Consider the following 24,206-nt stretch of genomic DNA (forward strand, 5'->3'; position numbering starts at 1 on the left):
CCCTTTTGGGGACAGAGATCAGGGGGACAAGGATGACCCCGTCACCATCGCTTTGGCACAAAGCGCCGCTGCGTTGGGGGTGTGGAGCGATGGGAATCGGATGGTGGAAGGGTGGGAAAAAGGCAAAATGAAGGGAAAGGAGGAAAAGGTGGAGGAATGACAGCTGCATCCCGTTGCTTTGCCTCTGGGCTGGCATCTTGGATAAGTTCTCCCTTGCTGTGGCTTTCCCGGCATGGACTTTGCTCCCTGCTTGTGCTCTGGCTTTTTTTATCTTTGGTTAAAGGAGGAAAGAGAGGAAAATTGTTCCTCCAGCCCCACGTACCTTGGGAAAGCCGCCGCTCGCTCGCAGGGCCCTGCAGCGGGCAGGGCTGCCTTTATATCGGGTTTGCTCGGATGCTCGTCTCACCCACATCTTGCTGATTGGGCTTTTTTGCAAAGGAGAAGGCGCTGTCCTTCCCCTTTACAGGAATGCAAGAAATCCCCCTGAATTTCCAGCTCTGTACCCCACACACGGGGGTTGGTACTGGGAGGGATGAGCTGGCAAAGCGACGTCATTTCCAGCCTGGGGAGGAACCCAGCGTGTTCTGCCTCTGGCTGGAGATGCCCCAGGGCCTTTTTCTCTGCTCTCCCCAGCACCACAATGCCATATCGGGGGGAAATAATTACCCTGATTCAGCTTTTGCGCCCTGGCAGCTGCGATTGAGTTGGGTTTGGGGTTTTTGAGGGGTTGCACAATTTGGGAACTGTCCTTCTGACACACTGCAAAGGTGATTCAGAGCAAGTTATCAGTTTTTTTGGGAAAAAAATATATGGATAACAATAAAAGCATCCCTAAATGTGCAGTTCCCAGAAACACAGGGTTACGCAGATATTGGATGATTAAACGCTCACCAACCGTGAGAGGAGATTGAACTAAAATGGATGTTTTGTGATGAATGCAACTCCTCTCTGTATGATTTTTCTGCTTCCTCATTGCAGCCCCTATGCAGAACTCAGCCCTTAGATGAGAAACCATTTAGTCACCAGCTTAACTGCCCTCCTAAATTAGCGTCCACCTTGGGATGGATGAAGTCTTGAAAACGTCCCTCCTCTGCAGACAGATAACTATTCTTTAGCCTTAATTTTACCCACCAATTTAATGTGTCGGAGGAGAGTCTCAAATAACTTCCCATGTTTTTCCACCTCCATTTTTCATGTGAAAAACACTTATTGGGTGTATCTCACCTGCGCCTGAAGGCACTGCTGTGTTTTAGCTCTGGGAGTCAGTTCAGAAAGGGGAAAGGAGTGTTGGGAGAAGCCAAAAAACTCAACTGCCATCAGGGCTCATTCCTGAGGAATAATTTTGTTGACGAGCCCCGGGGAGTTTTACATGGTGGAATTTACTTGTCCCCATTTCTTGATGCTCCCCCATAGCAAACAGCACTATCGCTCCACGGTGGGATAAAGCTGGCCAGGGAAGGAGTAAATAACTGGCTCTGAATTAAAGCCGCTGTCAGATCTTCACCTTTTTTGGGCTGCTGGCAGGATTTTGAAAATATTGGGGTGTCAGGCAGCTGGTGTGGGATACAAAAGTGCTCCCCAAATTCGGCAGTGCCGCCATTGCAGTGCCTCAGTCTCGGTGGCTGGTACAGAAAAGCACCATGGAGAATCATTTCAAATAACTTTTATTTAATTATGTTTCCTGGGAAATGAAATCAGGAGAGGAGAGAGAGGAGGAACAGATCAAAAAAAATGGGAGTTGACGTGTCTTCCTGGGAACTGGGGGATCTCCACCCCTAATGTGTGCGCGCCCTTCCTCACCCTGAGCATCACCTTGCCAGGAGCCTTGTTGGCTCCGGCTCTGCTCAGCCCCCACGTTAGGCTTTTCTTGCCATAGCAATGGGGAAAACCCAGTCAAAACCTGCAAACGGGTGCAGATTTCTTCTCCTCAGCACTGGAGCGAGCTTCCTTGGCATTTCAGCTTGAAATAGAAGCGGTAGGAATTATTGTAGGACGGCAAAGCGCTGGCGAAGCACGAAGCCACCACCTTGTCGCACAGGCAGGTCTCTCTCTTGCACCAGCTCTGCTCGGTACCTGCAGGGGGGAAAACACAGAGCTTTGTGGTGGCTTTCCCAGCTGGCATTGGTGTCGGGGTCCCCTTGGAGCACCCCTTATCCCTGGAGCTGCCTGGGGGAAGGACATCAAGAAACGTGCCCTGGTGCTCATCCTGGAGTGATGATAAGTGACAGGACGAGAGGAAACGGCCTCAAGTTGCATCAGAGGAGGTTGAGGTTGGATCTGGGGAACAATTTCTTCCCCAAAGGGCTGTCGGGCATTGGAACAGGCTGCCCAGGGCAGTGGTGGAGTCACCATCCCTGGAGGGTTGAACAGACGGAGATGAGGTTCTCAGGACATGGGGTAGTGCCAGGGGTGGGGGAACAGTTGGACTCGATGGTCTTGAGGGGCTTTTCCAGCCAAAATGATTCTATGATCCCTTGCAATGCCCATTTATTTATCATACACTGTGTCCCCCCTTATGCACCCGAGAGGCATCAGGCTGATTTCATCCCCATGGGGTCTGTGGGACCTTCGCTCAGTGGTACTCACCGCAGACAATGTCCCCATCAGTGACGTTGAAGTGGTAGGGGGTTATCAGGGGGCTGCACTTGCCCTCTCGCAGCTTCCTATAGCAGCAGTCGTGGGCATGGCAGCACCTGAGGGGGGGAATATCTCAAACTGCTGCCCCCCAGCCCCTCCTCACCATGCTTGGAAGGTAAAGGAAGGTCCAGCCTCAAATTTAAGGTGAGCAGGAGGAGAGCAGGACAAGGCAGTAGCAAGATGTGGCTGGGGAATGGTGCAAAAGCCCCTGTCAGAGCACAGATATGCCACAGGGAGCTTTCTAGGGACTCCCACGTGCTGAGGCGGCGTGTGGTGATGCTGTTCCAGGTACTCACTGGTCGGTGGAGTCCACTGGGGTCCCTCTGCCCCCGATGCCACAGAAACACCCGTACCAGCTGTAGGTGAGCAGGGCGCTTCTCCCCGTCGTTGCCTGGATCATCCGCTCCAGCTCTAAAACGCTGCCGCAAGCCGGTGCCAGCCCTGCAGAGGGACAGACGGACGGAAATGGTGCCTGAGTGGCATGAGGAGGCAGGCAGCATTGCCATAGAATGATAGAGTCATTTTTGGTTGGAAAAGACCTTTAAGATCATTGAGCAACCAACCTCGCAGCAAGCAGAGGAATTAAATAAGCCTTGTGTTACTGGAAATATGCATTTTCAGGCATGCGAACCATGAGAAGCCCCGAAAAACCTCCTCAGGATTATGTCTGGTTCCTGCAGCTGCCTGATTTGCTCCGGCAGGAGATATTATTGCTCTCTGAGCAAGCTGTGCCGCTTATGCATCCCGCAACCGGCAATGCCACGTTGCCAGGATCAGCCCTGGGCTCAGCACAGGCAGGAAAACAGGTGACAACACGCTCCAGGGCCTCTTAAAATAGAATCATAGAACCACAGAATCATAGAATCACAGAATGGTTTGAGTTGAAGGGACCTTCCCAGCTCATCCAGTCCATGAGCAGGGACATCTGCACCAGCTCAGGTTGCTCAGAGCCCCGTCCAGCCTGGCCTGGGATGTCTCCAGGGATGGTTCAGCCACCACCTCTCTGGCCACCCTGGGCCAGGCTCCCACCACCCTCAGCGGCAACAATTTCCTCCTCACGTCTAGCCTGAAATAATAAATAACTATGGATCATGAAGACCTCCCGGACTAGAGCAGCGCTATACGGAGCAATAGAAAACTCCAGATTCAAACAAAAATCTGGATTGTGCACAAAGGCTCCGGGTTTGTACGTTTTTTTTTGCCACACAGACAAGATCTTGGACTGGCCCAGTGAAACCGGGCACTTACCGCAAGCCAAGAGCACGGCAAAGAGGAGATTCTTCATCCTCGGACTGGTCCTGGAGGAGGAAACAGCGGTGGGTGATGAGCAGCACCCAGGGGCACGGCAGACTCTGTCCCCACACCCGCAGGGTGACATTGGTGTCACCGAGGATACGCAGCACTGTGAAGGTATCACCGTGCACACAGCTGATGTCTTTTGACTCCGGTTTCGGGATGCGGCACATGGCAGGGATGTGTACAGGGACCCAGTGCTTGTCCTGCCCATGGAGAAGCTTTGTCTTCCCCCACCCACCCCCCCAGCTGTTTGATGAAACAACAGGGCAATAAAATCCCCCCTCTACTTACCCCGCCTGGACTCGGCAGCTCTGAAACTGCCGGCGTAGTGAGGTGGCTTTATATCGATGGCGAGATCCACCCCCTCCTCTATCTGCACTGGGGGGGCCGTTTGTTGCCGAGTGGGTCTGGCTGTGGGCCCTGTGGTGAAGATTCCATCCTTCACTAGAAACAAAAAGCTGTTTATGCCCAGGAGATGCAGAGTTGGCATCCCAGAGGTTGTTGCATCCTTGTTCCAGCTGCAGAGGTGACACTTTGGCCGTGGTGATATCTCGAGTGGGTTCTTGGATTTGCCAACCTAAGCCCTGCAAGCTCAGAGGTGGCTTCTCTTGGGTCTTTCCCTTGCAATTTTACCCCCAAATCCACGGTGTGTCCAAATCCATCCACGCCGAACGGCAAGCGGAGAAAAAGGGAAGATGGCAAACACCATGGTCACATTTTGTGGGTCCGTAGTTTCCCCTCAGGGCTCAGGAGACCCTGGGGTATGTGTGCAAGGGGTCTGCGAAATTAAATTATTAGCAGACAAGGCTGGAAATGCCATGGAAACCTGACTCAGAATGCTTTTGGAATACGGTTTTATTTAATCACCATACCTGAGACATGATACAAAGGCACAAGGGAGGCAGAAAACCGGAGGAGATAAGAAACAAAAGGTGCTATCAGCCCTGCAAAACCAAGAGCAAACACAGAAATACAAGGGATGGCAGGCGTGCAGGGCTCCTCCCTCGTTGATTAACCACAATTCTAGGGAAGTGAATTTTTGGGGAGGGGGATTGTAAGAAAATGGCTAAGGCTTCTGTATTCAAGGCAAAAAATAATTTCTTTAATTTCTCAAGAGCAGCAAAGCCACTCGCTGGAAGGGACATCACCTCCCGGCTGTCCTTCAGGGCTGCAAAGATACTTGTCCCAGGGCTTTTCTTCCCTCTAACCATTTATTTCTTGCTGCCAAGTGGAATAAAAAGCCACCCAAGCCCGAGAAGGGAAGGATGGGGAGCAGCAGCTCGCCTGCCTCCTCCCTCGGGTGTGTGAGGTGGCCAACTCGCTTGCCATCTGTGCCGGGAAACCATTGAGCAACGCCGCGGTGCCGACTGACGGGCATCACGCCGATGCCCAAACCCCTCCCTGGCTTGTAAAGCTGTGGAATTCCCACCTCATCCACAAAAAAATACCATTATGGGAGATTCGCCCCATTGCAGTGTTGATTATCTGCACCTTCGGGGTGGGTTCAATGGCCGTGATGGGGAAAATGGCCCAAATCTCCTGGGGTTTTGCTGTAGAGTTTAGCTAAACCTGCGTGAAAAACGCTGTCTGGGGTCTAAACAGAGACCAGAGCGCTGGGATCATGCAAATCAGTGATCTACAGGTGGTTTTAACCAAATCTCCTCATTTTAAGCCTTCCCTTTCCATGGAAAATCTCAGTAGAGCAAGCACATGAAGCTAAACCCTCTCTACAATCGAGCCACAAACCCCAGGGCTTAAAAACCACCCCTGGAAGTTGTTGCCCTGTTGGAAATATGAAACTTTTCAGCCTTTTTACGGAGCAAACAAAGAGGGGATCAACCCACTCATCTGTTTGTTCAGGGTCTTGCTGAAATGTAAATGCTCTGGGTGCTTTGATCTGCAAAGCGCGTGCGATTTATCTGAGCATCCCACGGATGGGATGAGCTGATACGCACTATTTTCTGACTTCTTTAGTGCTCAGGAACACCTTGATCTTCCCCCGCCCGCAGGGTGGGGATCCCTCATTTGATGGTAGATAAACGCTATCTGAAGTTATTTATGGGCTTGTTTCTTTCTGCCTTTGGTGGGCAGCTTGTAGTGGGAGAAGCAGCTGGTTAACTAGGAGCGGGTTTAAAAAGGGATTAACAGGGACAGATGGAAATGCCAGCGTGACGCGGGGTGTTCCCACAGCCAGAGCTGGGTTTGGGGTGGTTTATAGTCCGGGTGGTGGGATGGGTGCCAAGGGTCGGGCTCTGCTCCCCAGGAACAAGCGCCAGGACCAGAGGAAACGGCCTCAAGTTGCGCCAGGGGAGGTGGAGGTTGGATCTGGGGACCAATTTCTTCCCCAAAGGGCTGTGGGGCACTGGAACAGGCTGCCCAGGGCAGTGCTGGAGTCACCGTCCCTGGAGGGGCTGGACAGACGGACATGAGGTTCTCAGGACATGGGGCAGTGCCAGGGCTGGGGAACGCTTGGACTCGATGATCTCAAGGGGCTTTTCCAACCAAAGTAATTCCATTCAGCACTCAGGTGAAGCTGTTCAGTCACACCGCCATCAAACTCATGTCATGGGGGGCTAGAACCCAATCCCCTTGCTCCCAATCTGCTGCTTTTGCTCAGGAGAGGGACTAACTCCATAGATTTAAACTTTCAGCCTCTAGAAGAAAGGCTTTTGGTGTTCAGGCGGGGTGACTGTGATTTTTCCCTCTGAGTGGGATGGGGGAACAAGAGCTCCTGCGGGAGCCATGGGGACACCCCGGTACGAGGAGCAGCAGGTGGGGAGGTGACCCCGCTGCCACCCCCCTCTCCTTGTGCCCCTCAGGATGAAGCCTCCGCGCCACCACCGAGGCCCGACGCTACACCAGAGCCTGCACGGGGACACTGCAGCCCAGGTACGTCCCTCCCGGCCCCGCTTGTGTCCCCCGGAGAACCCGAACCCATCCACCCGACAGACACATGGCGGCTGGAGGACCGCGACGGGCGGCACTCCGGCCAGTTCGTCTCGGTGGTTGCGGGGGCGGGGCCTGGCGCGCTACCGGAAGTGGGGTGGTCGCCTTGGCAACGCGGCGCTGTTGACCGGCGGGCGCGGGCGGGCCGAGGCGGCAGGTGAGGGAGGCCGGGCCGGGCCCAGGCTGGGTCGGAGGGTCTGGAGCTGTCTGTGCGCGCCGGGTTGTAGAGCCCAGGGCCGGCTGAGGGGCCAGGATCTGGTTATGGGGCTGTGGAGGTGGGTTATAGGGTCTAGGCTTGGCTGCGGGGTTGGGTTTATGCAGTAGGGCCTGGCTGTGGGGCCAGGCCTAGGCTTAGCTGTGGGGCTGGGGCCGGCCTGTGGCACTGAGGGCTGTGCTGTAGGGTCAGGGGTTTGGGGTGTCTGCCTTCTCAGGCCCTGGGGTCACTGTGTTTGGGGGCACCTGCGAGCACAGCCCTCCCTGACTGCAGTTCTCCATCCCAACCCAAATATAAATGTGCCGTATTTAAAACAGCTCCTCATGGTAAACCTCTAATATATACCGTGCTGCAGCAGTACAGACTCTTGCTTAGGTGAGTTCTGCCATGGCATCCGTCTGGTTGGTTGTTTAGGGCTTTTTACCCTTTGAACTGTTGGTGATATCTGGTAAGTGCACCGATGCGCTCGGACATTCCTCTTCAGAGGGTGCCCAACTGCAGCTTGTTGCCTTAGAGTTTATTTGTTAGGGGCAGCACATGACAGGCACACACCCCCCCCCGCAGGCTCCCAGGAAACTCCTGTGTGTCACTTGGGCAGCGTGTCCCTGTTGGTAGCTCTGACAGAGGGACAGGTGACTGTGTCTCCAAGCAGCTTTGTCAGGACTCTGCCTTGGCTTTGCACCGCCTTGGTTTGCTGCTGAACGTTTCCATTTCACAGCGGTGGAGGAGAAACCAAGCGCTAAGGAGCACATCGAAACATCACTGGCAAAAGGTTGTGGAACAACCACAGTTGCTGTTCCCTTCTGCTTGTTTGTTTTGGGGTGTTGAGCAGCAGGCGAGTCCGATTTTATTACTAGAGAATGCCAAGTGATAAAAATCGACTTTTTCCACCCCCTTGACAAATCCTGCTACACAAACCACAGAAAAGGAAATGAAGGTGCGTGACCCTGTTGCATTTCTTCAAAATGTTGTTGTGAGGCTGTGACCTGTTGGTCTGGGCGTTTGGCCTGTTTTGTCCTGGTAAAGCACGAGTGGTCTGAACCCAGCTTAAGTTGGGGAGCACACAGCAGAATATGGCTTCATCTTTAATGGAGGTTAATGCCGATCTCTGTTATGCAGCTTTTGGTCACAGGAGAATCCAGAATGCGTTTCTCTGTATTGAATCAGCCTTATTCAATCTCAAAGGTCTTCAGAGATTTTTAAAAAGTGAAGTACAGTCAGTCTTACCCAAAAGTCTGCAACGGGAACTTAACCTTTCACTGCAGGAGCCACAAAAGGGCCAGCTCTGTGCTTTGAAGTTCACTTATCTCCCATTTTCACTGAGTTTCTAGCTTCACATAAAAAAATGTTTCTGTTCCTTCCATCAAAAAGTTTATTTAAGTTGGGAAGGGTGCAACTTCCCGATGCTCTGGGTCAGCTTTAAACGATTCCTGACAAAGCCAGCGCTTATAAATACGCATATCCCACTGTCTCTGACTCAGCCGTTACTGAACCATAGGATCGCTGCCTGCCCACACAGCGATACGCCAGATTTATTGCTATTATTAGCTGTTGTGGAGCACAGATGTGGGAGCTGTAGGGAGATGAAACTCTCTAGAAGCTTTTTGGCCAGTTCCTGTAACTTTTCGCTCTGCTACCCCGTCCACAGGTGCCTTGAGAAGCAATGGCCACAGTGGCTCTTCTGAACTTACCACCATCTCACCGCTCCTTCCCTTCCAGCACAACAGCCGCTTTCTGGTGGACAAACGCCCTCGTCATGCACGTCACCCGGCCAAAATCTGCCAAGGGACGCACGAGGCCAAGGTTCAGTTGCTCTCAGAGCGTGGAAGCTTGTCCTTACCGAGTGCCACCTCCCCCACCACCAGCAGCTCCCCATGAATTAGCGAACAGCCGGAGAGAATCGTCCACAAAACGGGGATTCCTGGCCAGCCGGGTGTTTCCGGAGGAAATCCCAGGGCTCCTGCAGCAGGTGCCTTTGCGGAGCTGCTCTTCCCTCAACAAGTACAGGGTGCTCCCCTCCATCGGCTGCAGAGGCGTGGGGAGTGGCGCCGTGGAAGCCATAGCTGAACAGATTGACCGGCTGAAAGTGAGTTCGGGGCAGGAGGACGCTCCAAAAGTCAAAACTCTTTCTGGAGAACAAGGATCTGCCAGCGTGATGTCAGAAATCGATGGCCCTGATGAAGAAGGCTCACGTGCACAGTGTCCCCTTGCAAATCCAGGAAGGAAAATGAGACAAGTGAGCCCTTCGATGTCGGCTTTGAGTTTGGAAGAGCCGCTGAAAAAAGAGTCATGCTTGTTGCTCGCTATTCGATCTCCCTGCAGTCAGAGATTTGAACATCATTTCAAGCCCACTGACAGTCTCCAGACTGTCCTTGCCGTGGCGGAACAGAAAACGGCGGCCAAATACAAATGCTGCAGCGTGGAAACGATGGAGGTGCCCCGAAGGAGTTTCTCTGACCTTACCAGGTCCCTCCACGACTGTGGGATTCTCCACAAATCCGTGCTGTGCATCCAACAGAAACAGCAGCACGATGCCGATCTTTAGGCACATGGAGACGCCTCCATGCCGCTCTGGGCCGTTCCGCTCAGTAGGATGTATTCCTTCTTCTAAAAACCTGAAATTCTGATGTTTTCTGGGCTGACTTCGCCTTGCCATCTTCCAAAAACTCCCTGTGAAGCAGATTTGTGTATATGTGTTGAAATAGTGTTTCAGGTCTTTATACCTGCGACAGAAACTGCATCTTTTTTCACATGTGCCATCACAAAATGTTCCCTGAGCGCCACCAACCTTTGGCCTTTTTTAAAAATTTTTTGAAAATTGCTGATTTTCTTCTTTGAAAACTGAAGTTGCCGAGACTTCTTGCCTTGTCCTTGTCTGTATTTCATGGAGGTGCCACTTCCCAGAGCAAATCCAGATGCAGAGGCACCTTTTGGGATGGTAGAAAGGGAACTGTTCTACTCTGGAGGAGCATCTTCAGTAGGTCATCAACATCCTAAAGCATCTTCTTCTCGAGAGTGACTGAAAAGGAGATGAAACCCCCAAAATATCTAGAAATAAGAGTAATAACACATTAATGGATTACTGTGAAGTATTAAATTGTAAAATCGATGGTAATAGAGCTGTGATGGCTCAGCTCTTTCTGGAATAACCTCAGCACAGCTTTTAAGCATGACTACATCATCTTTTTAAGAACAAATAGTTCTTATTTTGGCTGTGTTGGTGAGCAGCAGGATTTTCTGCTTAGTTTTCTTTCTTTCATTCAGCTCGTGTGATCCATAGGTAAGAATAGATGGATAGTTAAGACAGGATGTTACAAAATATTTCCATTTAACACCTTTACACTGAAATGAGTTAGTCCAAGAAAGCAAGTGTAAATAGGGAAAAAAAATTAATTGGATTTGACTGAGGAATTGGCTCAGGCAGTAAACCATATTTTACTAAACCATCATTCAAAAATGGCTGGTTAGGGGCAGGTTTTTGATAAATACAATGTGCTTGTGCTAAAAAAAAAAATCTAGGTTTCTAATGGGGATTCTTCTGGTTCAAAGGCAGTAAGTCAATCTGGTCAAAAAATGCAACACTTGCCACAGAGCTGAGCTAGTGTTAATAATTTTGAGTTAAACCCAAGCGTATTTTAACCTCAGTTTAACTGCCAAACCAAGTCAGACCAGTATAAAACCGGTGCCGGCGCTGATGGAGAGCGCAGTATCTCCTTCTACAGCAAGTGTTCAGCGTCCAGTGGCTTCAGAAAAACTGTCCCTGATGAAATCTCGTTACCTCCTGCTGCAGGTGATGGTACTTGCACGTCTTCAGGGAGACCAGGACACCAGAAAATATGGGTGTTTTTAATCAAACCTCGCTGGGAGCAAAGTATTTCACTTCGTTTCAGGAACAGGAACTGTTTTCTGTGTTTCATTCAGTGTTAAGTGGTTAATTCCCTTCAGATTTTGTGTGTACTGTGTTACTTCGCCATTTCTGAGTGTTTTCCTCCTGTGTGGTAGCACAACCAATAAAAAACCTTTTAGGCCAAAACTTGAACTTCAAATGATTTCTGTGAACTGGAGGCTTGGCTGTCGCATCTCCTATTAAGTGAGAAATGCTGGTAATTGGATGGCAAATCCCTCGGGGATGGTGAGCTGCCCCCCACACCACCTTGCACGTGCCTTCCTGGAGCTTGTACCTCCATCCTGCATTCAATACAAGATTGCGACAAAACCAAAAAGCAGCTGTTTGGATCTGGGACTGCTCCCTGCTACCAACCAGATACAGCGACCACCACGCAGCTCTGAGAGTGAACAGGGGCCGATGCTTTAACAAAAACCAGAGGAATAAAAGCAACTTGGATCTCAGTGGACAGCACTTCTTGTGCTGGAGTATGTTCCTCCTGAATATCTTCATTTAAGATAAAGCTGAATGAGCCTGGTGCTCTAACAAACTCACCCAAGGCTACAGCAGCTTCAAAAATGTGCATTTTAATGATTTTCCTTGTCTGAAAACTACACCAAGTCTTGATCTAGCACACTGCAGGGAAAAAAGCTCTTTTCTCCCCATTTTTCTTCTCTTCGGAAATCTTCTGGGGACACAGGGGAGGTCTTGGCAGCAACTTTGCCCAGTCCAGCAAAATCGACACTGCGGGGAGGAAGAACAGGATTTACCTGACCTTGTTTATCGTGTAGTATCGTTTAACAAGCTGCTTTGGGGGAAGCTTTTAAAAATTTCAGCATTAAATCAGGTGAAGTTGAGTCACGGGATGCCCTGAGAAGGTCGAAGTGGAAAACTCATCGGCACTCCAGGCTTGGAACATCCTTACCTAAGGCTTTTAAACAACAAGGTATTTAAAGGAGAAGTAAGCGGAGGCATCGTTCAGTATGTGTTCTTTATTCCAATTAAAAGTACATTAGAAACAGCACACAGGACCAGCAGCAGTTTTCATGACAATTCAACCCAATACTCTGCTGTCACGAGGTCATTCTGCTGTACTAGGAAAGTAGGTGATTGAAACAAGTCTTCCACTCGACACGCAAGCACTCACTCACCTGCCACTTTAAATAGGTTTCCAACAGAATAAAAATAGATACACCCCAGAATACAAAAAGTTTAATTTTAACAGTTTTTTTTCACTAAAGCCTTTATACAAATTGATAAAAGGGTGCACAATTTCCTAAAATTTTAGGTACATTTTAAATGAGCCTTTTTTTACTTGGTAAAAGGATCCATGTTCCTGTCTTTGAACAGAATATGATGGCCAAAATTGCAAAGAAAATTTCCTAGTTAAATTTACAATTTATACATTTGTTTTGAAGTGATTCCTGCACTGAGTAGCAAGCCAATGGCTGCTCACGCGTGTCCCGTTTTTTATTTTCCCCAAAGAAGAACTGTGCACCCTAAAGATCTAGTTCAGGAGCCTCCTTTCCTCCTGGAAACCGGGCTGGGGGGAACAACCCGCAGGCTTTCAGCTGTGCGCACGAGAATGGTCCCAACCCAACCAAAAACCCGAGCACAGAATTAAGCAAATCCTTCCTCCTCCGGCAAGGATCGCCCTGGGGCGAGGGACCGCCGACCTGTTTTGTACGATGAGCACGATGGAAGTGGAGCGCTTCCCGTCTGCAATTTGGCTGAGCAATCTGAACTCAAAACTCTGGTACTGAAACATAATGTAACAGGTAAATTTGGTGTTCTAAAAGTTGTGGGTTTATTTTCTTTTTTTTTTTTTTTTTGGTCAATACAAGCTATCATGATTTTGATTTCTTTTACTCATCGGTGAAGCCCAGCAGCTCTGGACGTTATTCACACTGAGCTTCACAGCAGCATCTTAGAACTGGCAGCACCTGCCTAAAGGTGACCGACCCCCACTCCAACGGTCATTCGATGGAGGCGAATTTATTCCAAAAATTAATTAGTACAGTTCCCTTCACACTTCCCCTCCCTCCCCACCTACCTAAACCCTGGCGACGGTAAAGGCTTCAGATGAATTTCTAGAGCACATCAGCACCGCACCGCGTTACGTACAGCGGCCTTTCTAATAAATCAAGGATAAATTAAAAGAAAATCCTGCCCAGCAAAAGCAACACGGCACCTGTGAGTATGAGCTACTGGAGACATCCTCGGGACAATTTACGTAAGGAAAAGCAGGGGAAATCCATCAGGAAGCCAGAAATGAGGCTTAGAGAGCTCAGGGGAGCGCCAGAGAGAATGACATCCTATTTTGTACAAGTTGAGTTTTTAGCCAAAAAACAGCTGCCTTGTTTTGTTGTGGTTTTTTTTTTTTTTCTTATCTCCATCATATATTTGGCTGTTGAATTTTAACTGATCAGGTTCATGCTGAACTTTATTCCAATTAAAGGCAATAAAGCTTTTCATTTAAAAAATTTGTTTCAGGTAATCCCACATTGCCCATTTTTTGGCAAGTGGATTTCTCAGAATTCAAAAGAACTTCCCGTTTTAAGGCTAAACTAAGAAATGTTAAAAGCTTCTGTAAACATTTCCTCTTCCTCCCCATAGTTGCACAATTTGAAGTCCGACTGCAATTTTGTTTTTTTTTTTTTAAATGAGGTAATTTTTGTGTACTTGTATCTTAAAGAGTCCTTTTCGGGACTAGCCGCAAGGCGTGCCAATCTGAACGTGGATCCAATTGTAGTGGGAGAGCTTCCACAGCAGGGGACACACCAGTTCCAGCAGCTGTGCTTCAGTTAGTTATCTTCTCTATTTCATCCAAGTCATCAGTATCCAGTTTGTTTATCTTTTTGTCTGGGAAAAGATGAGAAAATAAGATTTCATAACACAGAGAAGGGAAAGCTGCTCTTTTTAGCTGGTCTTGAGTTCAGGTTTATCTGTGAAATGTTCTGTCAAGTTTTAAAACTACAACATAATTTTTTTTTTCTTTTATCAAAGGCCCATCCGGTTATTCGAATCTTACCCATTATTCGAATCTTACCCATCTCTGAAACATCCATTTTAAGGACTATCCATCAAATAAACTACTTATTTCCACACCTACTATATGTCACAGTTCACAAACCCAAGTGACACGACACAAAAAGCTGATGTGCTCCTCTGCGATCAGTTTAAGGTGCAATAACGATCCGCTCAGTATACAGCTTGGCAAAATTCTGCAGAAATAACATCTAATTTTAGAAAAATAAGAAAGTCTGAGGGTACGTACTGAAATGTTCCTGGATTCTGTTGAGAATATTCATGCTGTGCTTGCTGTCCACCATGTTAATCGCCAGCCCTCGCTTCCCAAAGCGACCCGTGCGCCCGATCCGGTGCAGATAAGTCTCGTTATCTGGATTTCCATCTTTATCCACAGGAAGGTCAAAATTGATAACAACAGAGACTTGCTCTACGTCGATCCCTGATTAAAAAAAAGCATCAGATGACACAACTACAGTTAAACCAAGTACTTAACTGTTCTAGGATGTCAAATTGCAACACAAATTCCTACTGGAGTTCACTGTTTTTCAGATTTCTGTATTTCAGAACATGTTTATTTTAAAATAAACACTGAGGGTCAGCAGTACAAGCCAGGCTCGGTGCCAGAGGCATAAAATTCTCCCAGGATGGACTTTTGCATTTCAAGCTGCAGGAGGCCCACAAGGAATTAATTCCGTTTGCCCACAGGCACCTTTAGATGCACAGACACAGTCAGAAATGACTTTAAAACCCCTAATTTGTCCAGATTGGAACACTTGAGGATGTAAATTCTTTCAGCAAATGGTGTATTATTGTAGGAATTGCTGCTTCGGCCCCGCTCTGCCGTGTCCTACCTCTGGCACAGACGTTTGTGGTCACCAGCACCTTTTCTTTGCCCTCTCGGAAACGCTCGATCACAGCAGCTCTCTGTTCCACCATCATCTCCCCGCTGAGCAATGCCACCTGATGGCCTTCCTTGGAGAGCTCCGCCGCCAGCCAGCCCGCCGTCTTCCGGGTCTAAAATGCAAAGCCAGGCTTGTGGAGAAAGGTTTAACGGTGTAAAGCGGGAACAAACCTCTCTGGGGTCGGCTGGAAGCTTGCGCGGCTGCTCAGGTTTTATATCTCAAAAGGAAACGGCTCCTAAGAGCTGCGCCCACCCCTGTTCCGCTAAAAACTGTGCTCCCAGCTCTCATATCAGAAATAGAAAAATGTGCATCTGCCACCACGGGAACCCGTAAAAAAAGAATGTGTTTTCTTGGTGCTCAGCTTTCACTCTATGAGGGATTACACACATACATTAAAATTCAAGAGCATTGTCAAGAAAATAAAAGTACTCAGGTTGGAAAATGGCAGGGTTAGAGCTGAATGTCGTCGTGAAATCCAAGAGAGGCTCTACATAGTCTTGGTTTAAACAGCTGCCAATTATGATCATTTCCTGAGCTCCAATTATGTCTGATATTATTACATCTCGAGACAGTGTAAAAGCAGAACAGTGCAGCACAATCCAAATACAGGTTTTATCTTGTCTGAGCTAGCTTTGCGTGGCTGTTCTGGTGCTGTCAGCACTGGGGTTTCTTTTTATTATGAGTTATGGTGGCTTCCAGAAAAAAAAGCAGTTCCAGTATGATTCACAGCGAGATCCCAAAGGTTTATTACCAATTACTTGAGGGAAATGGAGTCCCAGGAAAAATAACGTATTGGCTGCAGAATGACAAGACTTTCTCATCCCTCATTCTGCCCTATTTTTTATCCATTTTCCAGCCTCAGGGTTTTGGTGGTATTTTTTTTTGGTTTTTTTTGGTTTTTTTCAGTAGTTCTGAGTAACACTTTGGTTTTGGAAAACTGTGCATTACTCTGATCTTTGCTTCAGAGGACTTCAAAGATAAAAATTACCTGGATGCACAAACCCAGAAAAACGAACTAGCTGGTGCTATTGTGACTCTCGAGATTTCACTCAAAGAGGGAGCCAGAAAAGCCAAAGAAAAGGACAATTCCTGTTCTCAGTTTCTTTCTGAAAAGCACGCCTGCCAGGTTTTTAGCACCAGCAGACACTAACGGGGTCATTGGGACTAACGTTCCCCGAAAGGACTCACGTGGCAGAAGATCATGGCCTGGGCAATGGTGATTGCACCGTAGATGTTACAGAGAGCCTGGAACTTCTCGTCTCTGTTATTGCACAGAACATAATACTGCTTAATTGTGTCCAGCGTCTCCTCCTCTCGCTTCAGTTTGATAATGTTTGGGTCAGGAACAACTTTTTGAGCAAACTTCCACACAGAATCCTCAAAAGTGGCTGAAAACAGAAGCATCTGGCAGTCCCTGGGGAGCATTCTGCAAGAGAGAGAGCAAAATGGGCAGGGTTCCCATGCAACGCCGTCACCCCGATATCCCAATGGGATTAAATGCTACGGGCAAAGCAGAACAATAACCTCAAAACCAGTTATTTCAGTGGCTGGAAAGACTAACGCTAATCTGAACAACACCTGATCGTTCCCCCATGGACCACTGGCATCCAGCCTTGCATTCTAAAAAATGAATAAACCCTGCTCCAGGGACAGGCTTTTTATTCCGTAAGAAAATGAAACTGCTTGTCATCCCCTGACATTCGACTTCTACTAACCCTCTGGATTAGAGCTAAATATATCATTTTAATCTTGTTGCTTTATCGGTGAAGACACCGGTCAAGAATCTAGCCCTGCTGTCCCTACGTTATGAAATAGCTATAACTGAAAGAAACAAAAATCACCTCAGGCAGTGTACGCAGAGTCCTTACCTTTGAATGCGGATGCTCTGGTCCTGATGGCCCTGGGTTGCTATCATCACATCAGCCTCGTCCAAAACAAACACTTTGATTTTCTTGGGATCTATGAATTTCAGTTTGGAACACCAGTCCAGCACAGTGCCGGGTGTGCCGATTACGATCTGCTCAGAGATTTTCTGACCTCTCTCCACTGCCGGGACAGAAAGGAAAGTTTTCCTAAGATGGCTGAGCAGACGCTGAAATGCACTGCCCCTCTCCAAACCAGCCTATTTCACCATCTGATTGTTCGTTTTCTGTATTGTACCCAAAGAACATCGTTGTCTCATTTATCAGCAGCGTTTCACTTTACTCACATTTATTGCCTCGGACAGCATAGGCAAGTTTCAGCTCCGGATAAAACTTTCCCATTTGTTCAATCACTTTTCCTGTTTGAAGTGCCAGCTCGTAGGTTGGGGAAAGGCACAAACACTGGAGGGACAGAGGGATAACGCGTTTGACATGACCAACAAGAGATAGGAACAGCATTTTTAAAGGGAAGAATTGTAGCCTTAATAACACTGCTCAAACATCTCAGAGGGAAATCGGGTTACAAAAGTCCCTTTCTGGGCATTCTCTGCTCTGTCATCACTGATAATTTCCATCGCAAATTCCACTTACTTAACCCCGTTCAGCCCGCAATATTTCTTGATTTAATTGCTCCTAGAATGATATCCCCCCCATTCACTCCTCACAGTGCAATGGCATCCTGAGTGACGCAAGGGAGGGACTGAATAGAACAAGTTGTGACCAAATTCCACGTCTTTTGCATTAAAGGCACTTTATATAAACGGCATCACAGAGATGAGTTCATCAAGCTCCAAATTCAGTATTGAAGGTCTCGAGAGAAGCCCAGCCCAGCTCTGCACCACCACAAAACCCCCCAAAACCAGTCGCAGCCCAGAAACTTTACCTGTGGATACTTGTTCCCAGGTTCAACACGACTGAGCATGGCCAGGACAAAGGCAGCTGTCTTGCCAGTACCGGACTGAGATTGCGCGATCAGGTTCTGTGGGCTGCAGAACACATACCAGACGTGAGCTCAACCAGACAAACCACCTGGACAGTGTGTTCATGGGGTTGAAAGATAAAGAAAACGCCGCGAAAGGCATTTTAATACCTTTTAGATTTACCACCGCTCCGGACTGGTGCCTAATGGGGCAGAAGTTAGTTTCCACCCTCTACCAACTCTCTCTTTCAGCTTGATGATGGAGAATTGGAAGACAAACTGCAATTATCTGGTGGTACTTTTCCATTTTGCACATCTCCCCCTCGTGTCTTAACATTTCCCAGCCACGCAGGCACCGCAGCATCTCAGCTGCTCCCACAACGCCAAGATTTCTGGAGCTATGTGCCATTGCAGCCTTATTATTTTTCCCTACACCGACGAGGAAAATGGGATTCACCCCTGCCGAACACCACGGTGCTGCGTGTTCAGTGCCAGCCCTAGGAAAAGGACAAATCCAGGACTGCTGTCACATAGTTTGTGACAACAGAAACACCGGGACATGGCAACACTTTCACCCCATCGCCATCCTCCCCACAAAGCTCAGTAATAGCACATTGAATCTTTCAAATCCTTCCTGTGCTGGGAGTAGGAATTATGTGTACATACGGTTCAGCAAGCATCATGGGCAGGGCGTTCTCTTGTATTTTAGACGGTCTGTTGAAGCCCATGGCATAGACTCCTTGCAGGAGCTGTGGTTTCCTGAAAACAGAAGAGTTCTCATACCGTGACCTATTAAACTACATTTGGTTTTCATTTTCCTACAAAAAGCTGAGAAAAACCCTTGCAAGCAGACCTAGAGCTGCCTCTTTCTAATCACACCGGTGAAGTTGACTACGATCGGTGCCTGGAAGCTACAAGTGACAGCAGAAAAGAAGTTTGCAAAAACCCCTCAGTTTGGTAAATCAGCCTTTCACATGGAAAATCGGCTGTCACAGCTCTGAGGCAAGTCCTGGGTTCTTGTTCTGAAGCAGCTTTTCAGACAATTCCGGGAATCTCAGAGCAGGGAACATTAATCCCGTCCTTTAGGTCAATCCCTTTTCCTCAGCCATGCCTCATCTCAGCGCCAAAATTATCACTCCTTGAAGACTCAAATACAGGACCAAGCAACCTCAGTAGAGGAGGAACAGAATGAAGTTTAATATCGTGGAATCATTGCAAAGATTTCAGTAAGTCATGCTGGATTCTGTAAGACAAACTGACATCTTAACACCAGAGCGATCTTGTCTTAGTGCACAAAACCGGTAAATGAGTGATAAGCTTAGTTCACCGGGACTACACCCATGGTTATAACCCAGCGCTCAAACCGACGTGTGTCCTCAAACGCTTTTTCTCAAGGGAGCTTCCTCGTCTCAGCAGACACTTGTGTAGACAAGGAGATCCAAGAACAACCTAAAATTCAGGTTATGGTGCCAGCAAACTCTTAGCCGATGACCTCCCAGCGCTCACTGGAGTGCTCTCAGTGCTGCTCAGTAAGGGCTTTCCTTTCAACGCACATTATAGGTTTCCTGCCCACCATTTTTCACTGTTAAGAACTTCCTATTCAGCCCAATGTGCTTTTTAAAAATCGTACATTACTTTCAGACGATGGCCGGAACAAAAGCTCTTTGAAAACGTAACCTTGTGCTGCTCAGAAGCAAGGACATACAAAGCCTAATGCTGCCCTAACGCTGCAACAGTTGCCAAGGATACACCAAGTCATAACAACAAAATGAAGACTCAATTAGTCTGCCTGCCCCCATCATTAACTCACTGAGACTATTTGGCTTTTGAAAGATGGGAATTAGTCTAACAGGCACTACAGGACCTCAGGTTGGTTATTTTTTTTTGGTAGACATTCAACCACTACCATTAACAAAGTGAAACGACATCCTGACATTTCACGGCTCCCGCTTCCCCATGGAGCTTGCAAAAGAGCAACAAAACCGAGATCATCAATATAACCAACAACAATCCCAACAGCACAGGCTCTTCAGCACATAAATATATATATATATATATATATATATATATATATATAAAAATCTGTCATGCCTTAAATACAGCTATCATCACTCAAAAGGTCCACCGGTAAAGGTATTCAATAGGAAGGGTCAGAAAATACCAACACTAGTAGTACATAAATCCAGTATCGCTGGCAGAGAAGAGATAACCTTTTCCCTTCGGACTATTCCCTGCTGTTGGACCTCCACAAATAATCCTCAGAGAAGAGGAACAGAAGCTGGTTGTGTTCATTACTTCTGCCAGTAAAACAAATCTCGTGTTTTCCAAAACACCGCCGTGCTGCTGGAACACCTGCTCGAGCCTCCCGCGTTTGCTGGAGAACCGCTGGCAAAATTACCATGCCTCCGACACAGAAAAGGTCTTGCTTTTACCACACACGAGCCTCACTGTACATTTGAAGACCAAAAGCCATACATTAAAATTCAGAATAGTGTTGCCAGAGCTGATTCTAGAAAGCGGTGCTAGCTCTACACAGACCAGGAATTAAAACAAATTGTTTCAGGGGGAAACCTTCACATAACACCAAGATAAAATAATTCCCCTTGCATTTAAATCATACAATAAATTATATGCTAATTTATTAATGATAAATTTGCAGTAACTTGAAACAGAACCCTGTGCACTTTTAAGCGTTATCATCTATGCAACCAGGAAATGTAACAGGACTTACAGTCGCAGCTCCTCAAAAGACTTCACGGAGTAGAGAGGGGACGTGGGATCCCTCTGCAGCACCTCCACTTGATTCGTCGTGTCCACCAAGTTACTGCGGATCAGCTTGTTCAGCAAGGACTGGGCAGCTCTGTCCTCTGTGGAAAAAGGAGGGAAGAAAAAAAAAAAAAAAGAAATAAAATCACAGCCTGTGTCAGGTGTTGCTCCCACTGAAATGCTGCATGACTGAGCCAGTCAAAGAGGATGAGATGCATCAAAATATTGAATTCTCTATTAGAAAGCAATGGCATCAACAAGCCAAAGCTTCCTGAGCGAGACATCTGTCAGGATATCCCAGAGATTCATGTTTCATATCCAGCAAGACAAACCAAAGCAAGCAAGACCTTAACAGATACAGAACTCTGCTTATTTAAAATATTATAGCTTAGCATCTGCCTGGCAGGTGGGACAGGGTTAAAAACCTCTTAAAGCCTCACTATTATCTGACATGTGGGCAGCCACCTTTTTGTTTGTTTGTTTTCTTTTTAAGGGAAGTTTGAGGACAAACAGTACTTTGAGAGATCCCAGGGCTGAAACACAGCAAGGGCTGAGGATCAGCAAGATCAAACCAGTTTAAACTGCTGCGCTTTGGGGTCTTACTAATAAATCTGCATTCTGAAGGCACCTTCTGAAGGATTTAGAGCTGTTACCCACCTCTTAACAGCCATTTCACACAAGCAACATGTTGGTTGCTACAGTAATTCCAGCTCCAGGTTCTCCAACTGCTCCTGTATCCCATCCTGCCCTTGAGGACACTGCTATTCCCTTATTTCTCTCCACTCTAATCTATGACTCTCCCAAGTTTTTACAGGCTTTAAAAATACTATGGAGGAAGGACAATGTCTGATAATTAAGTCGTTGGGGCAGGAGACAAGATCATCCATCCCGAGACATAAGGCAGACTCGCTTAAGTACATACAAAATTAATTTTCTTCAAAACTTTTCTTGCCAAAGCGTTTTTCAAGGTGGCACTTACCCTTCTCCTCATCCTCCGTCTTCTCTACATTGTCATCCGCCTTGATGACAGCACCTTAATTAAAAACAGATGGTTTTTGGGGGGTCAGGCCTCAGAAGCAGCCCACACCCACCACATTTTACCTCTTTAATACTGTGGGAAAAGCTACAAACCAGCTCATTTTCCTGTTGAGAACAACCCTGCTCTATCACTGCACAAAACAAACCCAAGTTACCGCGTGCTCTGTCCGGCCAAATTGCAGTTTATCAACCACGCCAACAGATTTTTGCCCGCAAAGCTCCTTGAATACAGCAAAACACGACTGAAAAAAACCACGCGAGCCAGATATTTAGTCTACGCCGCTGTTTAATCTCAGCTTTATGTTTCCCTTTTCCGGAATTTCTTGCCTTATTGGGCGTTTACTTTGGCAGCAGCGCTCCAAACCCCACGGGAAAACATCGCGCCCTTTCTAGGACCATTTCAGCAGCTGTAACTCACCGTTGGCATCTGGTTTGGTTTTTTCGTCTTTCAGGTGTAAACTGCTCAACTGTAAGTGAGGAAAAACACAAAATCAGAGTAATTCAAAGGCTGCCACACCAGCATTTTACTACTGGCCGGGAAAACTGGAGCTTTCACCAAGGTTTCCAGATTTTACCACTATCGCGTAGTGAAAATCTGTGCTCTTGTTTTCAAGAGTTTTAAAACAAATACCACTTTTTCTAAGGTGTAAGGGCGACATGGAGAAGGGACTTGTTTTCTGGCCCTGCATCTCCGCTCCCTAATAGCTCTTCTGACTGGAAATGGGAGAAAAAAGTACATTCCAGGATGGAAACTGGAGCCAAGGGCTGTCCCAGGATGCGTTAGTTTTACCCCAAAAATATGACAGGGAGAGGAGCCCTGAGGGTCTTACTGCACGTCCAGGGGCTGAGTTAATGCTCTCCATGCTACAGGGCAGCACTTGAGCATCTCAGCAAAATAAGAATACCCAGCGCCTTAAAAAAAATGTAATCTTGTCACCAAAAATTGAGAGAAAAAGGCATTTTTTTTGGCCTCTGGATGAAGACTTGCATGCTCAGTGACCCCCTCTAGAGCGGGGCTGTGTCTGGATACGGGGTGAGGGGAAGGACAGGGGCCTCCCTGCCCTTTGAAGACTCAAAAAACCGAAAAGAGGCAGGAATTATTTTTTAAAAATAGGAAGAAAGGGGTTTTTTTCCTCCTAAAGGAAGACTTTAGGCCCGGGGACACCCCGAAGCGATGCTGCCAGCAGGGCCCCGGGCGAAGGGGAAGGACAGCGGCCTCCCTACCCCTTGGATGCGCCAGAAAATGGGGAGAAAAAGGGGTTTTTTTCGGCGCTCGCTGCTTCCCGCGAGGGGGCGGCGGCAGCGCAGCCCCGGGACCCCGCGCCCCAGCCCGGGCCCCCCCCGCTCCCCACTCACCGACTCGGCCGCCGCCTCCTGCTCGTCCACGGCCAGTGCCCAGGAGTCGGTGGCCATGGCCGGGCCGGGGGGTCGGTGGCACCGGGGCTCACCGGGAGCAGCCGCAATGGCGCCGGGCGCGGGGATCGCGCCTGCGCCGCCCGCAGTCACCGCCCCGGCCCGGCGGGAAGCGCGGCCGCGGGCTCGGCGTTCCGGGAGCGGGGCGTTCCGGGGCCGCGGGGAACGGGGGCACCGCGGGGTGTGTGATGGAGGGGGTCGGGCCGTCCTCCCCAGCACCAGAGGAAACGGCCTCGAGTTGCGCCAGGGGAGGTTGAGGTTGGATCTGGGGAACAATTTCTTCCCCAAAGGGCTGTGGGGCATTGGAACAGGCTGCCCAGGGCAGTGCTGGAGTCACCATCCCTGGAGGGGTTGGACAGACGGACATGAGGTTCTCAGGACATGGGGCAGTGCCAGGGCTGGGTTATGGTTGGACTCGATGGTCTCAAGGGGCTCTTCCAACCAAAATGATTCTATGATTCTACGATCCTCCCCGGCTGTTCTCATCACAGCCCTTTGCTACTTTCTCTGCTTCGATACCCACCAACCTTAGGGAAGAACCGAATTATTAACATTTGCTACGGACTTAAATTAACCATCCTTAGGAGCACGATAACTGACCTCTTCACAGCACCAAAAAACCACCACCAAAATAAATTTCCCTGCTTGGAAAAATGCTCCACGCTTTACAGAGCTTGGCTGCCTTTAGACAAGCAGTGGGGAACGGGTGGACTCGATGAGCTTGAGGGACTTTTCCAACCGATATGATTCTATGATTCTTTGATTCTATGACTCTAATTTTCACAGAAGGCAACGCAACGCCACCAAAACCCCGGCACGGACAGGTGATGCTGGCCCTGCCTCCCTCTCTCCCCAGTTACCCAGTTCCCCGGGGCTCCGGCTATCCGATGAAGACCTCAGGCTTGCGCTGGCATTGAATGTTCCCAAGCCCCTTCCCGGATCCGCTTGTTGCAGCCCGTCCAGCACCGGCGAGGGCTCGGCGTCGTGGCAGAAGGACACACAGCTGCGGTGGAGCAGGGACGGCCGCCGGGCCCTCGTCCCGGAGATCCTTGTGGCAGAGATGAGTGAGGGGGCTGCGAAGGACTGAGAGAAGAGAAAATGTGAGGGATGGAACCAGCAAGGACCTGCTCTGTCCCTGCAGATCCCGTTGGCTCCCTGCCGCTCCCAGTGTGACATACTGGGTACTTGTGCTTGGCAATGTGTGCTTGCACCTTATTGCGGCCTTTCCGTACTTAAA

The 24,206-nt window shown here is 48.5% G+C and overlaps 3 protein-coding genes across 3 annotated transcripts; 1 reads left to right on the forward strand and 2 right to left on the reverse strand.

Moving 5' to 3' along the window:
- Nucleotides 1–1,927: 1,927 nt before the first annotated feature.
- Nucleotides 1,928–3,922, reverse strand: LOC135997451 (phospholipase A2, membrane associated-like). Its single transcript, XM_065650056.1, has 4 exons — nt 3,886–3,922; nt 2,934–3,078; nt 2,587–2,693; nt 1,928–2,073 (listed from the first exon to the last, which is right to left on the reverse strand). Exons 1-4 carry the CDS (start codon nt 3,920–3,922, stop codon nt 1,928–1,930), a joined length of 435 nt encoding a protein of 144 aa, XP_065506128.1.
- Nucleotides 3,923–6,978: 3,056 nt separating this feature from the next.
- Nucleotides 6,979–10,827, forward strand: UBXN10 (UBX domain protein 10). Its single transcript, XM_065649922.1, has 2 exons — nt 6,979–7,036; nt 8,742–10,827. The coding sequence occupies exon 2, from the start codon at nt 8,757–8,759 to the stop codon at nt 9,636–9,638; it is 882 nt and encodes a 293-aa protein (XP_065505994.1). The 5' UTR covers nt 6,979–7,036; nt 8,742–8,756; the 3' UTR covers nt 9,639–10,827.
- Nucleotides 10,828–12,786: 1,959 nt separating this feature from the next.
- On the reverse strand, nt 12,787–23,058 carry LOC135997379 (ATP-dependent RNA helicase DDX19B). Its single transcript, XM_065649921.1, has 12 exons — nt 22,913–23,058; nt 21,975–22,023; nt 21,498–21,551; nt 20,484–20,619; nt 18,419–18,511; nt 17,717–17,819; nt 17,121–17,235; nt 16,780–16,957; nt 16,100–16,337; nt 14,861–15,023; nt 14,257–14,448; nt 12,787–13,841 (listed from the first exon to the last, which is right to left on the reverse strand). The coding sequence occupies exons 1-12, from the start codon at nt 22,967–22,969 to the stop codon at nt 13,780–13,782; spliced, it is 1,440 nt and encodes a 479-aa protein (XP_065505993.1). The 5' UTR covers nt 22,970–23,058; the 3' UTR covers nt 12,787–13,779.
- Between the last annotated feature and the right edge of the window lie 1,148 nt (nt 23,059–24,206).

The sequence above is a fragment of the Caloenas nicobarica genome, chromosome 22 (genome assembly GCF_036013445.1).
Source record: "Caloenas nicobarica isolate bCalNic1 chromosome 22, bCalNic1.hap1, whole genome shotgun sequence".
NCBI lineage: Eukaryota > Metazoa > Chordata > Aves > Columbiformes > Columbidae > Caloenas > Caloenas nicobarica.